The 17739-nt window shown below is 47.3% G+C and overlaps 2 protein-coding genes and 1 long non-coding RNA gene across 3 annotated transcripts; 2 read left to right on the plus strand and 1 right to left on the minus strand.

The window, feature by feature from the left end:
- Nucleotides 1-620: 620 nt before the first annotated feature.
- Nucleotides 621-8633, plus strand: usf2 (upstream transcription factor 2, c-fos interacting). The gene is made up of 9 exons (XM_064348793.1): nt 621-1292; nt 3088-3125; nt 3420-3538; nt 4984-5100; nt 6096-6252; nt 6528-6615; nt 6733-6791; nt 7988-8082; nt 8448-8633. The coding sequence occupies exons 1-9, from the start codon at nt 1255-1257 to the stop codon at nt 8616-8618; spliced, it is 882 nt and encodes a 293-aa protein (XP_064204863.1). The 5' UTR covers nt 621-1254; the 3' UTR covers nt 8619-8633.
- Nucleotides 8634-9726: 1093 nt separating this feature from the next.
- Nucleotides 9727-11722, plus strand: LOC135262030 (uncharacterized). Its single transcript, XR_010332082.1, has 2 exons — nt 9727-10533; nt 10616-11722. It is a non-coding gene; the product is annotated as an uncharacterized LOC135262030 (long non-coding RNA).
- A 2459-nt stretch (nt 11723-14181) lies between these two features.
- On the minus strand, nt 14182-15159 carry LOC135260418 (free fatty acid receptor 2-like). Its single transcript, XM_064345632.1, has one exon. It carries the CDS (start codon nt 15157-15159, stop codon nt 14182-14184), a length of 978 nt encoding a protein of 325 aa, XP_064201702.1.
- Nucleotides 15160-17739: the final 2580 nt, after the last annotated feature.

Consider the following 17739-nt stretch of genomic DNA (forward strand, 5'->3'; position numbering starts at 1 on the left):
GGTAACTAATTTATTTCTGGTTGGTAGCCTATCTGATAAGGGGTAAGTGATTTGCTATTTCAAACACTGTATTGGGGTGTCTAGATTAACCTGGGTATAAATACGGCCCTGCAATAACCAGATTTAAAGCGCGATACGAGATATAGCTACATAACAACACCCGCCGCCCCACTGGATAACGTAAATAATCACGGCCTATCACTATCTGTGGCAAAGGCAGCGGCCTCAAGAATGAAAGTATAATGGATATAAAATGAATATACCACAATGTTATCCGCCCAACCAACCCCCACCAAGTCTCAGCCACGTCACTGGTTTGACCGAAAACATGGGTCGGATTGTAACGTCAACAAACTGGAGCCAAATGTGACCTTTAATCCTGATTGCGCTGTCTTCGCCGCTATAATGATAAAACTGTGGTTAATCATTGGTGATAAATTGGAATTTTGCGCAAAGAAACTAGTAGAGTAGGTTTAATAACAACCATGGTGTGTCCATTTCTTTGTAAACCAAATTAATGGAATTACTTTGGTTTTTCAAAAGGGAAAAATATCATCTCTTTTTAAAGACGTACCGAGTGATGTTCTACGTAGTAATTAATCCAGCCTCGTTAGGTAGCCTACCCAAAGCAGCAAAGCTATCACTTACAAATGTATATTATCACAATCTCAAGCAATATGGCTGAAACATTTTCCTTTCACAAAAAAGCAAAATGCAAGTGAGAGTGCCTTCCAGATGACTACTCCTTAGCTAATGAGAGATCAAAATACAAAAACAAGATTTGGAGAAACAACACGGGAGAACCCAGTTAGAATCCACTTCATATTTTATTACCAGCAACACCAGCCTCAAATTTACGGACTGAAACAGACAATTCAGCGCAATTGTACCATAGCAAGTAACGTTAATCTGGTTCGAGTAAAAACGGAAAGAATTATTAAAACTGGAATTAAAATGAAAGGAACCATTTAAAAACCCACAAATCTGAAAACATAGTCTTGGTCGCACCCCTGCTTAAACTATCGGGCTATCCACGTACGCATACGGCCTTTCCGCTTTAACGCAGGAAAAAACACAGCACAGCGACACGAAACTCGAACCCAGCAGCCGTCTCCATTTTAATTCCAAGCCCGTTTGTACCTCACGTGTTCTGGACTGTCTTTCTCACATGACCGGTGTGTTTGTCCCCGTGATCAACACTTCCATCTCCATCTGTCTGTGTCCCTGAATATCACGTTTTAATTTTTAACCCCCATGGATATGCTAGAACAGGGTTTGGACACCACTACGAGGTAAGAAGTCGTCTTTTCTAATCGCATGGCTTCCGCGGCCCACTGTCCTTTTCTAGCCTTGGTAGCTTACTAGCCCCGTTAAAATATAAATTAAGTTAGCTAGCTAGCTTGTCAGTTACCGAACTGATACAATGTTAACGTTATCAAGAAGTTTTTTAGCGGCTAGCAAGATAGCTGGGTAGCAAGATTCCTCTTGTAACCGTAGCATAAACTTTACGCATTTATCGACTGGCACTATTGCGGACATTGCATTGGCTAACTACCGTAAGGCTAGCAACATGTAAACATGATTAGACTAACATTAAATATGCTTGCAGTTTGATAGCTTACTGTAACGTTAGCGATGAAGTTCGCCACTTAGCTGCAAACTATCATATACTGTAACCAACTTCTCTATTATGAATTAGACAGGTGACATAATTAGTTGGGGCTATGTGACTTGGCTAGTTAGTGCTAGTTGTGCCCGTAGCAATAGCTAGCTAATTCTCAGAATTTACAGGGATAGTGGAAGCTAGATTCTTTGTGAGTTATCTGGCTACATAGTTAATTAAGCACGCAGCAGTCAGCCAGTTAACAAGATTAATATTTTGTTGTACAATGTTCCGTTTTACTATACGATCACATATGGATAACGTTGTAATTTGGAGCTAGCTTATTAGCATATGTAGTAGATGGTTAGCTGTCAATTATTCAGTCGAGAACCGGTCAAACACACGCCTTTGTGTTCGCTCTGCGTGCCTGTAGAGCAGGGGGTGCACAGAATCCCTCCATGACTGGTGGGAGGTCTTTTTATATCGATATTCATATTCTAATAAAGTTGATATTGTTTTCTTTGTAGTTACTTTATGGTTCTCAATTGGGTTCTCTCCGTGATCTTTGTTTGACAGTTTCTGCAACGATACAATCAGAATAGGAAGTTGTATTTTTAGAAAGAAAAAAACAATTGTATCTTGGCCTATCTTGTGATGTGTTAATGTCACTGACACTACATTTGTGTTTGTTTTATTTGTGTTTATTCATTTTTCTGTGAAGCTTCTGCCTTACGTGATAGATGTATTCAAGTAATAAGGGCAAGCACTTTTGAAGATATTATTTTTTCATCTGAAGTATCAAATGTTTATTTATTTATTTACACACACACACACACACACACACATATGTGGGAAAATCAGGCTCCCAGGCTCTCGTTTTCGGGAGAGCCTTTTACAATCAAAATCAAATCGTTAAAAAGAGCCGATGGGTGTAAATTAAATTAAATGGAAGACTAATTATTATTTTTAACATTTAAAATTACAGACAAGAACATAAATGCCTTTCAGAAACAGTTGATAGGCAAGCTGCCAAGGAAATAAATCACTGTTCTCCAGTCAGTGTTGTGCATCTTGTTTTATGCCGACGTTTTAATTGTGTCTTCCCTCTTTGAAGGCGGGCAGTACACTACAGGGAGAGACTCTTACATTTCTTCAGTGGAAGATAACTGCAGAAAGGGCCTGCTTTTCAGATTTCAAAACAAAGAATGATGCTTGACATTTTTAGGACAATAGAACGATTACGTTTTTGTCGTTATATTTTTATTTAGTGCTCCCTCTAAATCTTCTGACTAGTAGGGCTGGAAAACAATGATAAAGACGTGCTTCGGGTTTAGGCGTAGGCCTACATAATTTGCAGCTAGCTGACGTCGCGTGCTCAGAACATATGTTGTCTTCCATCCCCTTATAATTGATGACGGAAATGTGCAATTGAATTAACATTTGCAAATGCAGCATTGACCGAACGATCTCTCCATTTCTCACAGTCACGAGAAACAGGAAACGGGGGAAGCTCTGCAGGAAGGTAGGTCTCGCAATGTCCCGGATATGCAATGTTCCAAATTAAGAGGGAAGGAATCGAATTTTGCACATATGTACATAAATGCAAATTAGAATAGAGAAAGCATTGATTGCAAGACCACTTTTTGTCACACCACAGTTATATTGTTTGATTTAGCTTTTACCTAAATACTCTCCAGGACCAGTGTTGCAGACCCCTGCTATATACCGTACCATAGCTCCGATTCGGCAGTGAGTTGTCATGCAGTGATGATTAGCCTTGTTGAGTACCCTCACCTGATTTTTTGTAAATTCTCAGAGGACGTTCACGGCAGGGAGAAGCACTCCACGATCGCCATAGCGAACATTCAGGAAACGGGCACCTTCACCGATCACAATGTCCAGTACCAGTTCCGCACAGAGAACAGTGGTGGACAGGTGAGCCCTGCCTGAGACGAGACGGCCCTGATTCGGTCACGCATTGAACGCATGGTGCTGACTGTGTAAACTGTGTACGGGCTATTGGTCGTACTTCCGACGCTGAATTCCTAATAGACCGTTTCTGAGCAGATGGAAATGGAAACTCAAACATTGTCTCTCCAGTGTGTCTGCATCGGCTGGGGCGGCAGTGTATTGTAATGGTCAGAGGCCTGTGGGGCAGTACTGTGGCTCAGAGGCCTGTGGGGCAGTGCTGTGGCTCAGAGGCCTGTGGGGCAGTGCACACTGTGGCTCAGAGGCCTGTGGGGCGGTGCTCTCTGTGGCTCAGAGGCCTGTGGGCGGTGCTCTCTGTGGCTCAGAGGCCTGTGGGGCAGTACTGTGGCTCAGAGGCCTGTGGGGCAGTACTGTGGCTCAGAGGCCTGTGGGGCAGTACTGTGGCTCAGAGACCTGTGGGGCGGTGCTCACTGTGGCTCAGAGGCCTGTGGGGCGGTGCTCACTGTGGCTCAGAGGCCTGTGGGGCAGTGCACACTGTGGCTCAGAGGCCTGTGGGGCGGTGCTCACTGTGGCTCAGAGGCCTGTGTGGCAGTACTGTGGCTCAGAGGCCTGTGGGGCGGTGCTCTCTGTGGCTCAGAGGCCTGTGGGGTAGTACTGTGGCTCAGAGGCCTGTGGGGCGGTGCTCACTGTGGCTCAGAGGCCTGTGTGGCAGTACTGTGGCTCAGAGGCCTGTGGGGCGGTGCTCACTGTGGCTCAGAGGCCTGTGGGGCGGTGCTCTCTGTGGCTCAGAGGCCTGTGTGGCAGTACTGTGGCTCAGAAGCCTGTGGGGCGGTACTGTGGCTCAGAGGCCTGTGGGGCAGTGCACACTGTGGCTCAGAGGCCTGTGGGGCGGTGCTCACTGTGGCTCAGAGGCCTGTGGGGCAGTACTGTGGCTCAGAGGCCTGTGGGGCAGTGCTCACTGTGGCTCAGAGGCCTGTGGGGCGGTGCTCACTGTGGCTCAGAGGCCTGTGGGGCAGTGCACACTGTGGCCATGTTGTCACCCAGGGAAGGCTGCAGTTTGTCGGGCGTTCCCTGCCTCAGCAGTTCTTACCACAATCGCCGGTTCATCAGGAATGGTGGCAGTTTAGTGTACAGCTGGGAAACAGGGGAATAAAGAAAATGGGAATAAAAATTTGGGTTGGAATGAAGGTGAATCGCCCAGCACAGCCCTGAGGCATGTGTGCTAGCTGGTGCACAGACCTCCGAGGTCGTGGACATGCAGTCACGCCTTCATCCGGTGATTGATGAGGGGGTCAGAGGTCACTTATGTACAGACGCACCTTTATCATGTGATTAATGGGGGTCAGGGGTCAGGGGCAGGCCGGCTCACGTCCTCGTGAACAGAGGCCCTGTCTCCGCGGGCGGCCGCGCTCAGCGTGGCCCGGAGTGAACGACCGTCTGTCCTCCTCCAGGTGACGTACCGCGTGGTCCAGCTGACGGACGACCAGATAGAGGCGGGAGGCGATGGGGGCGGGGCCGTCAGCGTGGTCTCTGCTGCCGCCTTCTCAGGGGCGCAAGCGGTCGCACAGGTACGCGTGTGTGTGAGTGTGTGTGTGTGCGTGTGTGTGAGTGTGTGTGTGTGTGCCTGTGTGTGAGTGTGCCTGTGTGTGCCTGTGTGTGTGTGCCTGTGTGTGTGTGCGTGTGTGTGTGTGCGTGTGTGTGTGCGTGTGCGTGTGTGTCTGTGTGTACGCGTGTGTGTATGTGTCTGTGTGTGAGTGTGTGCCTGTGTGTGAGTGTGTGTGTGTGTGCCTGTGTGTGTGTGCCTGTGTGTGTGTGCGTGTGAGTGTGTGCGTGTGTGTGTGCGTGTGTGCGTGCGTGTGTGGTGTGTGTGTGTGTGATGTACGTGCGTGTGTGTGTGTGCGTGTGTGTGTGAGTGTGTGTGAGTGTGTGAGTGTGTGTGTGTGTGTGTGTGCCTGTGTGTGTGTGAGTGTGTGTGTGTGTGCCTGTGTGTGCGTGTGCGTGTGAGTGTGTGCGTGTGTGTGTGTGTGTGCGTGTGTGTGTGTGTCTGTGTGTACGCGTGTGTGTATGTGGCTGTGTGTGCGCGTGTGTGTGTTTGAGTGTGTGTGGGTACATGTGCGTGTGTGTGTGTGTGTGTGCGTGTCTGCGTGTGTGTCTGCGTGTGTGTACAAGCTTTTATGTGTGAATACACATGTACAGTGCCATGAAAAAGTATTTGCCCCCTTCCTGATTATAATTTCATTTTCACAATGAATGGTTTCAGATCTTTATACACAATGTACTATTAGTCAAAGTGAAACTGAGTCTAAACAAAACACAATTTAAAAAATATTATTTCATTTATTTAGTGAAACATCAAAGATCCGTATCACCCATTTGAAACAAGATTTACCCCCCCTTGTTACTCAATCAACAAATTAAACAAATTCAAATGATAATTAGATTCAGCTGATTGAAGACAGCCAGGCTTGATTGCAGCCAGCCCTGTTGAATCTTAACCTCGCTCATACTGAATGAAAATTTGTGACTGTGTGTGTGCTGCTTTTCTGTGGCCCGTTGTCCGTAGGCCGTGATCCAGAACCCCTTCAGTAACGGCGGGAGCCCCGCCGGGGACTCTGTGTCGGGGGAGACGCGGTTCTACTTCCCCGCTACCGCCGTTAGCGATGGGACTGGCGCTGTGTCCGTACAGGCGACCGCTGATCCCAGCCTGACTCAGGCCGGAGGTGAGAGCACCCTGAGAACACACACACGCGCACGCACATGCACTCACACACTCACACACACACACACAAGCTCACACTCACACACTTATACACACACACAGTCACACACACACTCACACACACACATGCATACACACCCCCATTTTAAATTGGGTACCAGAGGGAGCAGTAATGAATTCCCGTGTGTATCACAGAGCGTGTTTCGATTAACACGTTCCTCAGGTTTGCAGAATAGCGAGCGAATGACGTCTCTGTCCCTCCCTCCCTGCCCTCAGGCCAGCTGTACGTGATGATGAACACCCCTGACGTGCTGCAGACCGTAGCGCCTCGGACCATCGCCCCCCGCACGCACCCGTACACCACGTGAGCGCCCCCTCTCCCCGCTGCCCGTCCCACCCCGCTCACCCTGACGGGACGTCCTGTACCGGGATAAGCGCGCGTGTGCATGTGTGCAACCCGCTCTCTTGTCTCTCTCTGCAGGAAGCTGGATGGGCCTCGGGTGCCAAGAGACGATAGGAGGAGGGCACAGCACAATGAAGGTGAACTACATTTCCCACGATCCCACGGATGGATCAGTGCCCTAGAACACTCTCGTGTATAGACACATTCAGGCTGTGGCTAATTCAGAGATGAGGCCGATTCGCTAATGGATTGTGCTTCTTATGTGGCTCATAAGACCAGCACAGTCACCCAAAAAAGGCGCTTATAACTCGTTCAGATGCACAACGATTCTCTCCTGATGGTGGCGCTGTCTGCTTTTTCTATTGGTATGTCCGCTGAGAAAGATGTTTCATTGGAAAAACCTACAATTTCTGCTTAAATTTGCTTCTCAGTTGAAAATCTTTAGGTTCGTTTGACTGAGGAAAAAATTTGCAGCGACTTCCTCCACCAGAGGGCATTGCTAAGCTGTACTTTCACATATGAACACAAAAATTCAGTTTGGGTGTAGCGCTTCCCGTAGACATTGTCAAATGTGTTGGCCTTTCTTATAGACAAAATTCCCCCCTTTGAACGAATTCCAGAATTTCACATTGTTGTAGGACAGAAAAGGTGAGGAGGTATTTATACCAGGTCAATGCTAAACGTTATATGTCTCTACGTTATTATTTTCGTCCTCAGCGCATTAATAAATCTAAAGTACCTGGGTCAAACACTGGTGTACTCCTGAATTAAAACTTACACCTGGATATTCTCAAAAGCGAACGTTACTTGACTAAAAGTCACTTCTCATGAGTAAAATTCCTCAGTTTGTTATCGGAAATTTATAAGGATATTATGCCCTGGTAATTAAGGTGTTATATATACCTTATGGTAGCTTTTTTTAAACTAACAAGCATAATTAATATAAAAACCAAACATAGTATTACTAATGTGTGAATTATAATATATGCAGCAAATTTTAAAAGCAAAATATTTCTAAATAACTTTTACTAAATGATTGCAGTATACATTATATCTGTGTACTTCCTGTACGTTATGCTGGTCCTCAACCCTGTTCCTGGAGCTCTACCGTCCTGTAGGTTTTCTTTTCAACCCTGATTTGGCACACCTGACTCTACTAATTGGCAGCTCAAGGAGATCTCTAGCTGTTGAATGAGGTGTGCTTTTCTCGGGTTGGAGTGAAAACCTACGGGACAGTCGATCTCCTGGAACAGGGTTGGGAACCACCGCGCTGGACGGACACAGCGGGTGCGAGCGATAAATTTGGCTGTAAAGCTCTCGTGTATTATTGCAGTGGAGAGACGGAGAAGGGACAAGATCAACAACTGGATCGTCACCCTGTCCAAGATGATCCCCGACTGCACCATTGACAGCACCAAGACTGGCGCAGTAAGTTACCCCTGTGTGTGTGTGTGTTTGTCTGTGTCTGCATGCCTGTGTGTGTGTGTGTGTGTGTGGCATGTGCACATCTGTGTGTTCAGATGAACGGCTCAAACTGGGCTATAGAAGGGGACCTGCAGCCTTTGTGCTCTGTGGCCGGATGTGTGTGTGTTTGTGGCACTGTGTGTGTGCGTGTGGCACTGTGTGTGTGTGTGTGTGTGTGTGTGGCACTGTGTGTGTGTGTGTGTGTGTGTGTGGTATTGTGTGTGTGTGTGTGTGTGGTACTGTGTGTGTGGTATTGTGTGTGTGTGGTACTGTGTGTGTGTGTGTGTGTGTGTGTTTGCATATTTTTCACTCTCTCCCTATTCGCTCAGAGCAAAGGCGGGATTCTGTCCAAGGCCTGCGACTACATCCAGGAGCTCCGGCAGAACAACCAGCGGCTGCAGGACAGCTTCAAGGATGTGGAGAGAGTGCAGGTGGACAACGAGCTGCTTCGACAGCAGGTACGCGTACTGCTACGGGGAGCTAGCGCTGGCTGTGGGTAAAGTGCTCTCTGTGCTACAGGGAGGCTAACGCTAGCTGTGGGTAAAGGGCTCTCTGTGCTACAGGGAGGCTAACGAGGCTGTGGTAAAGCTCTTCGTGCTACAGGGAGGCTAGGCTCTGTGGTAAGGCTCTGTGCTACAGGGAGGCTAACGCTAGCTGTGGGTAAAGGGCTCTCTGTGCTACAGGGAGGCTAACGCTAGCTGTGGGTAAAGGGCTCTCTGTGCTACAGGGAGGCTAACGCTAGCTGTGGGTAAAGGGCTCTCTGTGCTACAGGGAGGCTAACGCTAGCTGTGGGTAAAGGGCTCTCTGTGCTGCAGGGAGGCTAACGCTAGCTGTGGGTAAAGGGCTCTCTGTGCTACAAGGAGGCTAACGCTAGCTGTGGGTAAAGGGCTCTCTGTGCTAAGGGAGGCTAACGCTAGCTGTGGGTAAAGGGCTCTCTGTGCTGCAGGGAGGCTAACGCTAGCTGTGGGTAAAGGGCTCTCTGTGCTACAAGGAGGCTAACGCTAGCTGTGGGTAAAGGGCTCTCTGTGCTACAGGAGGCTAACGCTAGCTGTGGGTAAAGGGCTCTCTGTGCTACAGGGAGGCTAACGCTAGCTGTGGGTAAAGGGCTCTCTGTGCTACAGGGAGGCTAACGCTAGCTGTGGGTAAAGGGCTCTCTGTGCTACAGGGAGGCTAACGCTAGCTGTGGGTAAAGGGCTCTCTGTGCTACAGGGAGGCTAACGCTAGCTGTGGGTAAAGGGACTCTCTGTGCTACAGGGAGGCTAACGCTAGCTGTGGGTAAAGGGCTCTCTCTGCTACAGGAGGAAGCTGAGGGTGAAAGGCCCTGCTGCGGGGGCTCCAGCTGAGACAGGGCCGTGATACGGAGGTACGACGGGGGAAAGGGTTGTCCCAGCTACAGACGAGGAGCTGTGGGTGACGCTCCTGCGGGCAGCTGGAGCACGGAATGAACCGAGGAGAGTGTCCCTGTGATGCTTCTCCTGCGTCACGCGGACACGTGAGCGGCAAGGGACCACCCCGAAGTGCCCTCTGTGATTCTTCTTCCCTCTGCCACGTCTGACCTGTTGTGCCCACGCACATGATGCTTTTCCTCCTGTCCACATTTAACAAGGTCAATCTTCCATACGCATTATCACCTTTTTGGTCTATTCTCAGCATATTTCCGGTTGTTTTTAGTTGTTAAATTTTTTTGTTTTAAGTTTTAAAAACATTTTTGTCCTTCATTGTAGCTTGTTGGCAGTTCTGATACGTCTGCGTTGTGCGATGCGAGTTGCGGAGGTGAGCTGAGGGAAACGCGAGGTTGCGGTTGGTTTTGCAGGGCTGTACAGGATCAGACAGGATGGCCTGTCTCGGCCCGGCCCGGCCTGGCTCGGCCTGGCTCGGCCTGGCTCGGCCTGGCTCGGCTCGGCCTGGCTCGGCCCGGCTCGGCTCGACTCGGCTCGGCTCGGCTCGGCTCGGCTCGGCTCTGTTTGGCCCCCCTCGTCACAGCACACCGCTTTCTCACAGTTGACAGTACAGCCCGCTGTTCGGATCACCGATTTTTGTAGACGATTGAATAATTGCCGTGCTTTTTTTTTTTTTTATATGACAGCGTGCGTGTTATCCCCCTGACGCTGTGCGGACGGCGTGCGGTGGCAGAGGTGAGGTGAGGATGTAAGAAGCTTCAGGATGACGGACAAAAGTTCTGCACCTTGTTCGTTCTTGTGTGCGGGGATCGTTGCGACTGTAGCCTGTGGATGTGTGTATGGGAGTTTGCCAATATCTGTGTCTAGTGAGTGAGTGTGTGTCTGTGTGTGTGTGTGTGTGTGTGCGCGCAAGCACATATGCATGTGTGTCTGTTGCGTGAGTCTGAATCTATATTAGTTGATAGGAGTATATTTGAGAGTCACTGGTGCATGAATAATTTTTCAGTTAATAAATGTGCGTGTGTGTGTTCGCGTTCACATGTTCACGCACGCGTGTCTGGTGTGTTTCTGCCTCGGGGATGTGTGTGTGTATGTAGGTGTGTGTGTGTGTTAGCGTTCACGTGTCCGCGCACGCGTGTCTGGTGTGGTTCTGTGGCGGGGGTGTGTGTGTGTGTGTATATGTAGGTGTGTGTGTGTGTGTTAGCGTTCACGTGTCCGCGCACGCGTGTCTGGTGTGTTTCTGCCTCGGGGACGTGTGTGTGTATGTAGGTGTGTGTGTGTGTGTTAGCGTTCACGTGTCCGCGCACGCGTGTCTGGTGTGTTTCTGTGGTGGGCGTGTGTTTATCTGCTAGTTGATCATTATGCTAGTTCGTCGTTCCGCGCACCGCGCATCGTGTTCGGAGAAGAGGAATCACAGCACTGAGCCTTTTTTCGGCCTAATTAAGATGCAAACGCTTTTGCCTGTACCTGCGAAAAAATGTACATAGAAGGGTATTTCATTTAGGGATTTGATTAACTGTTAAATGTACACATTATTTTGGTTTTAGCTTTTTTATTTTTTTATTTTTTCCCCCTTCGAGTGACCTTCATGAGGTTATGAGGTTTCTGAATGATTCGTTGTTTGAGGCCAGAAGAGGCTCAACTGAGTGGCCAATAATTGACGTTCTTCTGCGTGCGTTTCCGATCTTTCACCTCCTGGCCCGAGAGACTTCACTGCACTGTCTACAAACAGCCTGTCCCAAGTTCTGCAATATTGACTGCTTTATTGGGAAAGAAGTGATTTGTGTGACAGTTCCAGAAAAAAAATGAAAGATTTGATAACCTAGCCGCTAAATTCTGGTCTTTTAATGTAAATCCATATTTTGGTGTACCACAGTCTGAATTTCTAGATTTAGAATTTTGGTAGATTTTCTAAATCTAATTAGCGTTAATTTGTTTTATTTACCAGTTAGTGTAGGCTGGAGGAAACCATAAAAAAAGACAATTTTTTGTTTTAAAAAAAAAAAAAAAAAACAAGAAAACAAAGATATTTATTTGTATCTTTTTTAATGTTGAATAAATACAGCCACCAGATAAGCAACAGCAATGGACCAATGGGAGGTCCCTTTCTGTGAACTAATCTCACCTGTAGCATGTTTATAGACTGGCAAAGATGGGACTTTTATAAATAACAAGGAAAAAAAAAATAAAGACTTGCTGAATGATTTGTCTGAATGTGGTCTGTCCTTTGCGTCTTGACCTGATTATTATTTGCCCTCCCCCTTTGTAAGAGCCGTAAGGGCTTCTGGCCATTTGTCTGTAGGGAGTTCCCTGTTTCACATCCACTTCCCTCTGTAGACATGCTCAGAGTAATGTCCCTCCCTCCCTCAGCATGTGTTTGTCTGCCTGTGAGTTTGGGGTGAGATCTAATCTCTCCTTCTACCTGTGAGTTTGGCATATCTGATTCCTCCTCCTCACTGTGAGTTTGGGGTGAGATCTGATCCCTCCTCCTCAATGTGAGTTTGGGGTGAGATCTGATCCCTCCTCCTCACTGTGAGTTTGGGGTGAGATCTAATCCCTCCTCCTCACTGTGAGTTTGGGGTGAGATCTGATCCCTCCTCCTCACTGTGAGTTTGGGGTGAGATCTGATCCCTCTTCCTCACTGTGAGTTTGGGGTGAGATCTGATGTCCCGTCTCCCTGTGAGTTTGGAGCAAGATCTGATCCCCCCTCACTGTAAGTTTGGGGTGAGATCTAATCCCTCCTCCTACCTGTGAGTTTGGCATGATATCTGATACCTCCTCCTCACTGTGAGTTTGGAGTCAGATCTAATCCCTCCTACCTGTGAGTTTGGGGTGAGATCTAATCCCTCCTCCTACCTGTGAGTTTGCAGTAAGATCTAATTCTTCCTGTTTGGAGTAAGAGGTCTGGTGCATCAATGACCACTAGTGAGCTTTGGCCAACTTCTGTGCCAGTATTTTATTTAAAAAGCAATAAAGCCAATTTTCTACAGTTTCTGGATCAATGTATAAAATCTATACACATTATACGTGTTATAATAGAAACATAACCATCATAAAAAGCTTCTTACCCATTTAGTCTGCTTCACTGAACTAGCAATTTCATTAAAACAACTGATTCACAACAGATCCTATTCCTGCAGTTTCATAATCCCCATTATTTTTTAGAGCTTATTTATTGTTATGCATGTCTGGTATATAAAAAGCTTATACCTACTGGGCAGGTAGTGATTAATACAGTTTCCCCTTCCACCACAACGCTGCCCTGTGATTGGCTGAGCTCGAACACCATGGTCATCCATCCTGTGCCAATTTCCTTGTGTACATATTTGGCAAGTAAATGACTGACAGCACCTTGTTTGCTTTTGACATCATGCGGTTGATTGGAACAGGCTGGAGGGTCACGATGCTAACGCTACGCTACAGAACGGCATGGAAGTGTGTGTTAGGGCGGAGGTCGTCATCTTTGCCATTCAGGGATGCTTTTGGGAGCGATTCAACCTCCCTGGTGCTTCTGAGATTCATTACATCAACTTTAAGCATCAGCGGCATCGCTGAACATCACTAAGCGTCACTATGAATCACTGAAAGTCACCGAGCTTCACCAAACGTCGCTATGAATCGCTGAACATCACTATGAATCACCGAACGTCACTATGAATCACCGAACGTCACTATGAATCACCGAACGTCACTATGAATCACCGAACGTCACTATGAATCGCTGAACGTCACTAACTGTCGGCGAGCGGAACCGAACGTCGCTGATCATCGCTGAAATGCCGGACGTCGCCAGTGTCACTGCGGATCAGTGAACACCGCTGTTCTGCTGACCCGCCTGCTGCTCGGGGAACCCGGGTTTTCAGCACGGCTCACACCTCTCTGGAGCTGGAGAACGCAACGATTCGACTCGATGAACCGTTTCAGTAATCGAATCGTGGTTGAGCAACTGAATCCAATGAAACATTTTCAATACAATGTCAAAGTCTTGCTGGAAACGGTGTTTGAATTAACGACATTCCCTCTGTTGCAGTTGTTGGGAAATCATGAGGGCTGTCATTTGATTTTTAAAATTTTTGTTCTTTATGTTCATTTATGTTTTTTGATAGTTTATATTTATGTATATAAGTTTCCTAAACATGGCATTTCCATATTTGGATTGAAGTAAAGTAAGTAAAGAGCATAAAATTATTTAATTTCATGTCATTATTAATAAAGCATTTGTAAAGATTATGTTAGCATAATATACTGTATGTTAAACATTGTGATTTGCACTGGACAAACAGGAAATATAGCTGGTCCGCAGCAATATGGTAATGCTTATAGAAAGCGCACAATGCCCCCAAGGAGAAGATGTATCCAATAAATGTTTTTTGAAAAGCACAATTTGAAGCAAATAATCCCCCCCCAAAAAAAACCCATAAAAAAATATATTAAATACACACACCTAAAGAGCTGTATCACAAATTCACCCACTGCTACCACATCTATAATCATCACAAAGTTGTATCTGCAATGCTGCCAAAACATGGACCTGGTGCTAACAGAACTGTCCCATGGTTCCACTTTCTGACAACACAGTTGTGATGCGCTACGTGACATCAGACAGAGAGCACAGTGCGCACGTAGGGGGGTAGCGCTCGCATTAGCATCTCCCACACACGGCTCATTCCCCCTCATTGGGGCTTGGGTCTTTGCATATGTCAGTACCGGAGGGCTCCAGCAGGGGGCAGCAGCAGCGAGGCCTGCCACAGGGCGGGAGGCGGAGCCTCCCCAGCAGCCCGGTCAGGCAGCGGTTGAACAGGCTCCTAACGGCGGAGGAGGAGAAGTAGAAGATGAGGGGGTCCAGGCAGGCGTTGAAGGTGCTGAACTGCAGGGCGATGTGGCGCCAGGGCGGGCTAGCACCCGCCGCGAAGCCCGCCAGGTGCGAGGCGTTGTAGGGCCCGAAGCAGAGGGCGAAGACCAGCAGCGTGCCCAGCGCCAGGCCGATGGCCCGCAGGCGCCGCCGCCGGCCGATGCGGGGCCGCCGGGACAGGATGCGGATGAAGTTGACGTAGCAGAAGCAGGAGACCAGGAAGGGGACGCCGAACAGCAGGAGGCAGAGCTCCAGCCGGACGGGCAGGAGCACCCGCAGCTGCTCCGACGAGAAGTCCCGGTAGCAGCCAGAGGGGGCGCTGTGGTCGCTGGCGTTGGCCGGGTTGTAGTATAGTATGCTGTACACGAAGCTCAGGTTGAAGGAGGACAGGACCCAGAAGAAGACGCTCACCGCCACGGCGTACAGGGGCCGGCGGTTCAGCTTGTACCGGATGGGGAAGGCCACGCCCAGGTAGCGCTCCACGCTCACCGCCGTCAGGATGAAGGTGCTGTTGTAGATGGTGGAGTAGAAGACGAACACCGTCAGCGGGCACAGGAAGTGGGGCATGTTCCACATCATGTCGTCCGCCGCCTCCTTCATCTTGAAGGGGAGGAAGACGAGGAAGACGAGGTCGGAGACGGTGAGGTTGAGCAGCAGGACGTCGATGGGCGCGGGCTTCTGCCGGAGCTTCCGGCTGAAGGTGTAGAACGCCAGAGCATTGGCCGGCAGGCCAATCAGGAAGGTAATGACGGAAACAGACAGGCCCAGCTGGGCGTGGCTTGACAGCATGGTGGCGGCTGTGGATCATGGGAACCCGAGTCTGAGAAAGGAGGTACAGAGCTCCGGAACCTCACGGCACAGAGCAGGTAAAATGACGATAAGCATGAGCGATATTATATAGCCTACCTGTGCCCCCCTGAAACCCAGCAGAAACAAAGTCTAAAAAATTTGAATATTTTTTGGCAAAATACATTAAAGGTCCAGGAAGTGAAATGGGAAAGGGTTGGGCAGCTCTGTCCCATATTATTGTTTAGGATACTCTTGCCCAGCCCCAATGTTTGTGCCGTAGGTCCGTACATGCAGCTCACTGCACTGGTTTAACGTGTGAGTCTCTCCTGCTTTATTTCGCTATGGTTCCCCCTGCATTAGCATTCAGCTGTTTATCAATCACTGTCTGGACCTGCCAATCACAGCTACTACCATTCCCCACACAAGTGTTGCACAGCTGGATCCAAAAGGTGCTGAAGTGTTGCGTTTTAATAGGATAAAACATTACCATTTCACGTGCCGTGTGATCATCCTCTCAGTGAATTTTGCTAAATTGTTAAATGTTAATTACCCCAAGAGCTCTGAGTTTTAACGACAGAATAGTCATCAGTTATTCTTAAATGTTTTTATTCTGCAGTTATTCACATAAAATAATTCACATTGCTATTTACGTTGTTTGCAGTGGTCAGAAACATAACGTTCATCTTTCAGGAATGACTCACCTCAGCTCATTAGATGAATAAAGTTCCCCCTGACTGCTTTCCGCCTTTCTGACTGAATTCCAAACTGCACTAATCAACAGTAGCCACTCTCAACAGGCATCATCCAGTCACATCACGAGGGAAAACACACAGCCAATCAAACCTCTGATTGCTCTGGTCATACCGCCAATCACGCTGCTGACCACCACACTCAATATGCGGCCAATCACATTACTGACCCTGCTCGCTCGAGCTCTCAGCCAATCGCTAAGCTGAGCACTCTCATCGGGCAGCCAGTTATATCACAGCTTATACAACATGCGGCGTAGATAAAGAAAATTAATAAGGCAGTTATCTGTCATCCCAGCTTTTCAAATAAAGGATTTCCTGTTAATCGTGTGCATTCAGGTGGATATATGAGGATATTGTGCCGGTCATGGATGGTTACATGCAGAGGACACACCACGTTGGCTGTTTCCGACCCATCTGTGGGCGGGGCACGAAGGAGATAATTAGGGAAATCCTCAACGACTGAAATTTCCTGTCTGCAGTTATCTAATGGTCACCTATAAAATGGCTGCAGGGGGGGGGCAGGGTGATTTGTAGTGTTTATGAGCAAGTCCCATGACAAAGGGAGCTAGCTGCATTTCCGTTTAATTTACAGTTTAAATGAAATTAATTGCCAATAACAGCTGGTACTGGCCATTTGTTTCCCTTTTTTAAAACATATTTTTATTAATCCTTGTTTTTCTACAGTTAGTCTCAGTGAGATCACGATCTCTTGAGACCTACGAACAAATAAAACAAACATAAAAATTTTAAACAGGCAGTTACAATTCAGTCACATGTTAACATTCAGCAGTCAAACGTCATACAAGAATATTACAACGGAAGCAAGTACACTCAGCATTAAGAAAATCCATGTATAATACTTTCAAATTTTTTTAAGGGAACAAGAGATCATGCAATTCATTCCACCTGTGAGGAGCACAGTACTGAAAACATGTTTTGCCTGGCTCAGTGTTTACATGGGGTGTGCGTAAGGTTAAAAAGTCCTGACACCTGGTATCATAGTTACTGGACTGGAGACTGTGGGGAAGTGTCTTGGAAGTCGAGCCTTGTACTTAAACAAAATGCAGTGCAGTTCACTAAACGAGTACCACCCTGCTTTTCCACAAAAGACACAATGATGGGGCAGAAATGCATCACCTGTAATACACTGAATCAAAAGACTTTAAAGCAGAACAGGCAGCAGGTATATAATACAGGAAGCTGTCAAAAGTGTCCATAATTCAAATACTGATCTGATATACAAATGTCTCCATAATCAAATACTGAAGGGTTCATGTATTTTTCCTATTCACAAAAGATAAACATGCTTTGTTTCTGTATAAGAATCCAATCTTAGCTTTTAGCTTCTGAGGCCAATGTTCCCTGCAAGTCTTAAAGGACAATCTACCATCCAGCCAAATTCCTAAATATTTATAAGATTCTACAGTTTCAATTTAGGTACCCTGAATTGTATGAATGCAGATATTAGACGCATTCCCCAATTTATTTCTTGAAAATCAATACATTTTGTTTAATCAATGCAGACTGTAAGTTAGTAACGACCAGGTTAAGTGTGGAGCCAGTGGCACACAAGATTGTATCATTAGCATAAAAATGGACATTACAATGCGGTGTTGAGAATGCTATGCTATTTATAGAGAATGTGAATAAACGTGGACCAAGAATAGACCCTTGTGGAAAACGTTTACTAATTGCAAGAGATTCAAGCTTGATTTAATACGATCAGCAACAATAGTTTGACTTCTTCACAAGAGTTATGCATAAAACCAGTTCATGAAAAGGTTCATACAATCCAATGGCGGATAACTTTTTCAATAATATATTATGG

Source organism: Anguilla rostrata, chromosome 8 (genome assembly GCF_018555375.3).
Source record: "Anguilla rostrata isolate EN2019 chromosome 8, ASM1855537v3, whole genome shotgun sequence".
NCBI classification, from domain to species: Eukaryota; Metazoa; Chordata; class Actinopteri; order Anguilliformes; family Anguillidae; genus Anguilla; species Anguilla rostrata.

What these genes read in the sequence shown, in the direction of transcription:
- usf2 (XM_064348793.1), top strand. Translation starts at nt 1,255, where the DNA reads ATGGATATGCTAGAACAGGGTTTGGACACCACTACGAG. An exon ending in GGTTTGGACACCACTACGAG is followed by an intron (nt 1,293 to 3,087) that starts GTAAGAAGTCGT and finishes CATTTCTCACAG; the next exon opens with TCACGAGAAACAGGAAACGG. An exon ending in GAGGGCACAGCACAATGAAG is followed by an intron (nt 6,792 to 7,987) that starts GTGAACTACATT and finishes GTATTATTGCAG; the next exon opens with TGGAGAGACGGAGAAGGGAC.
- LOC135260418 (XM_064345632.1), bottom strand. Translation starts at nt 15,159, where the DNA reads ATGCTGTCAAGCCACGCCCAGCTGGGCCTGTCTGTTTCCGTCATTACC.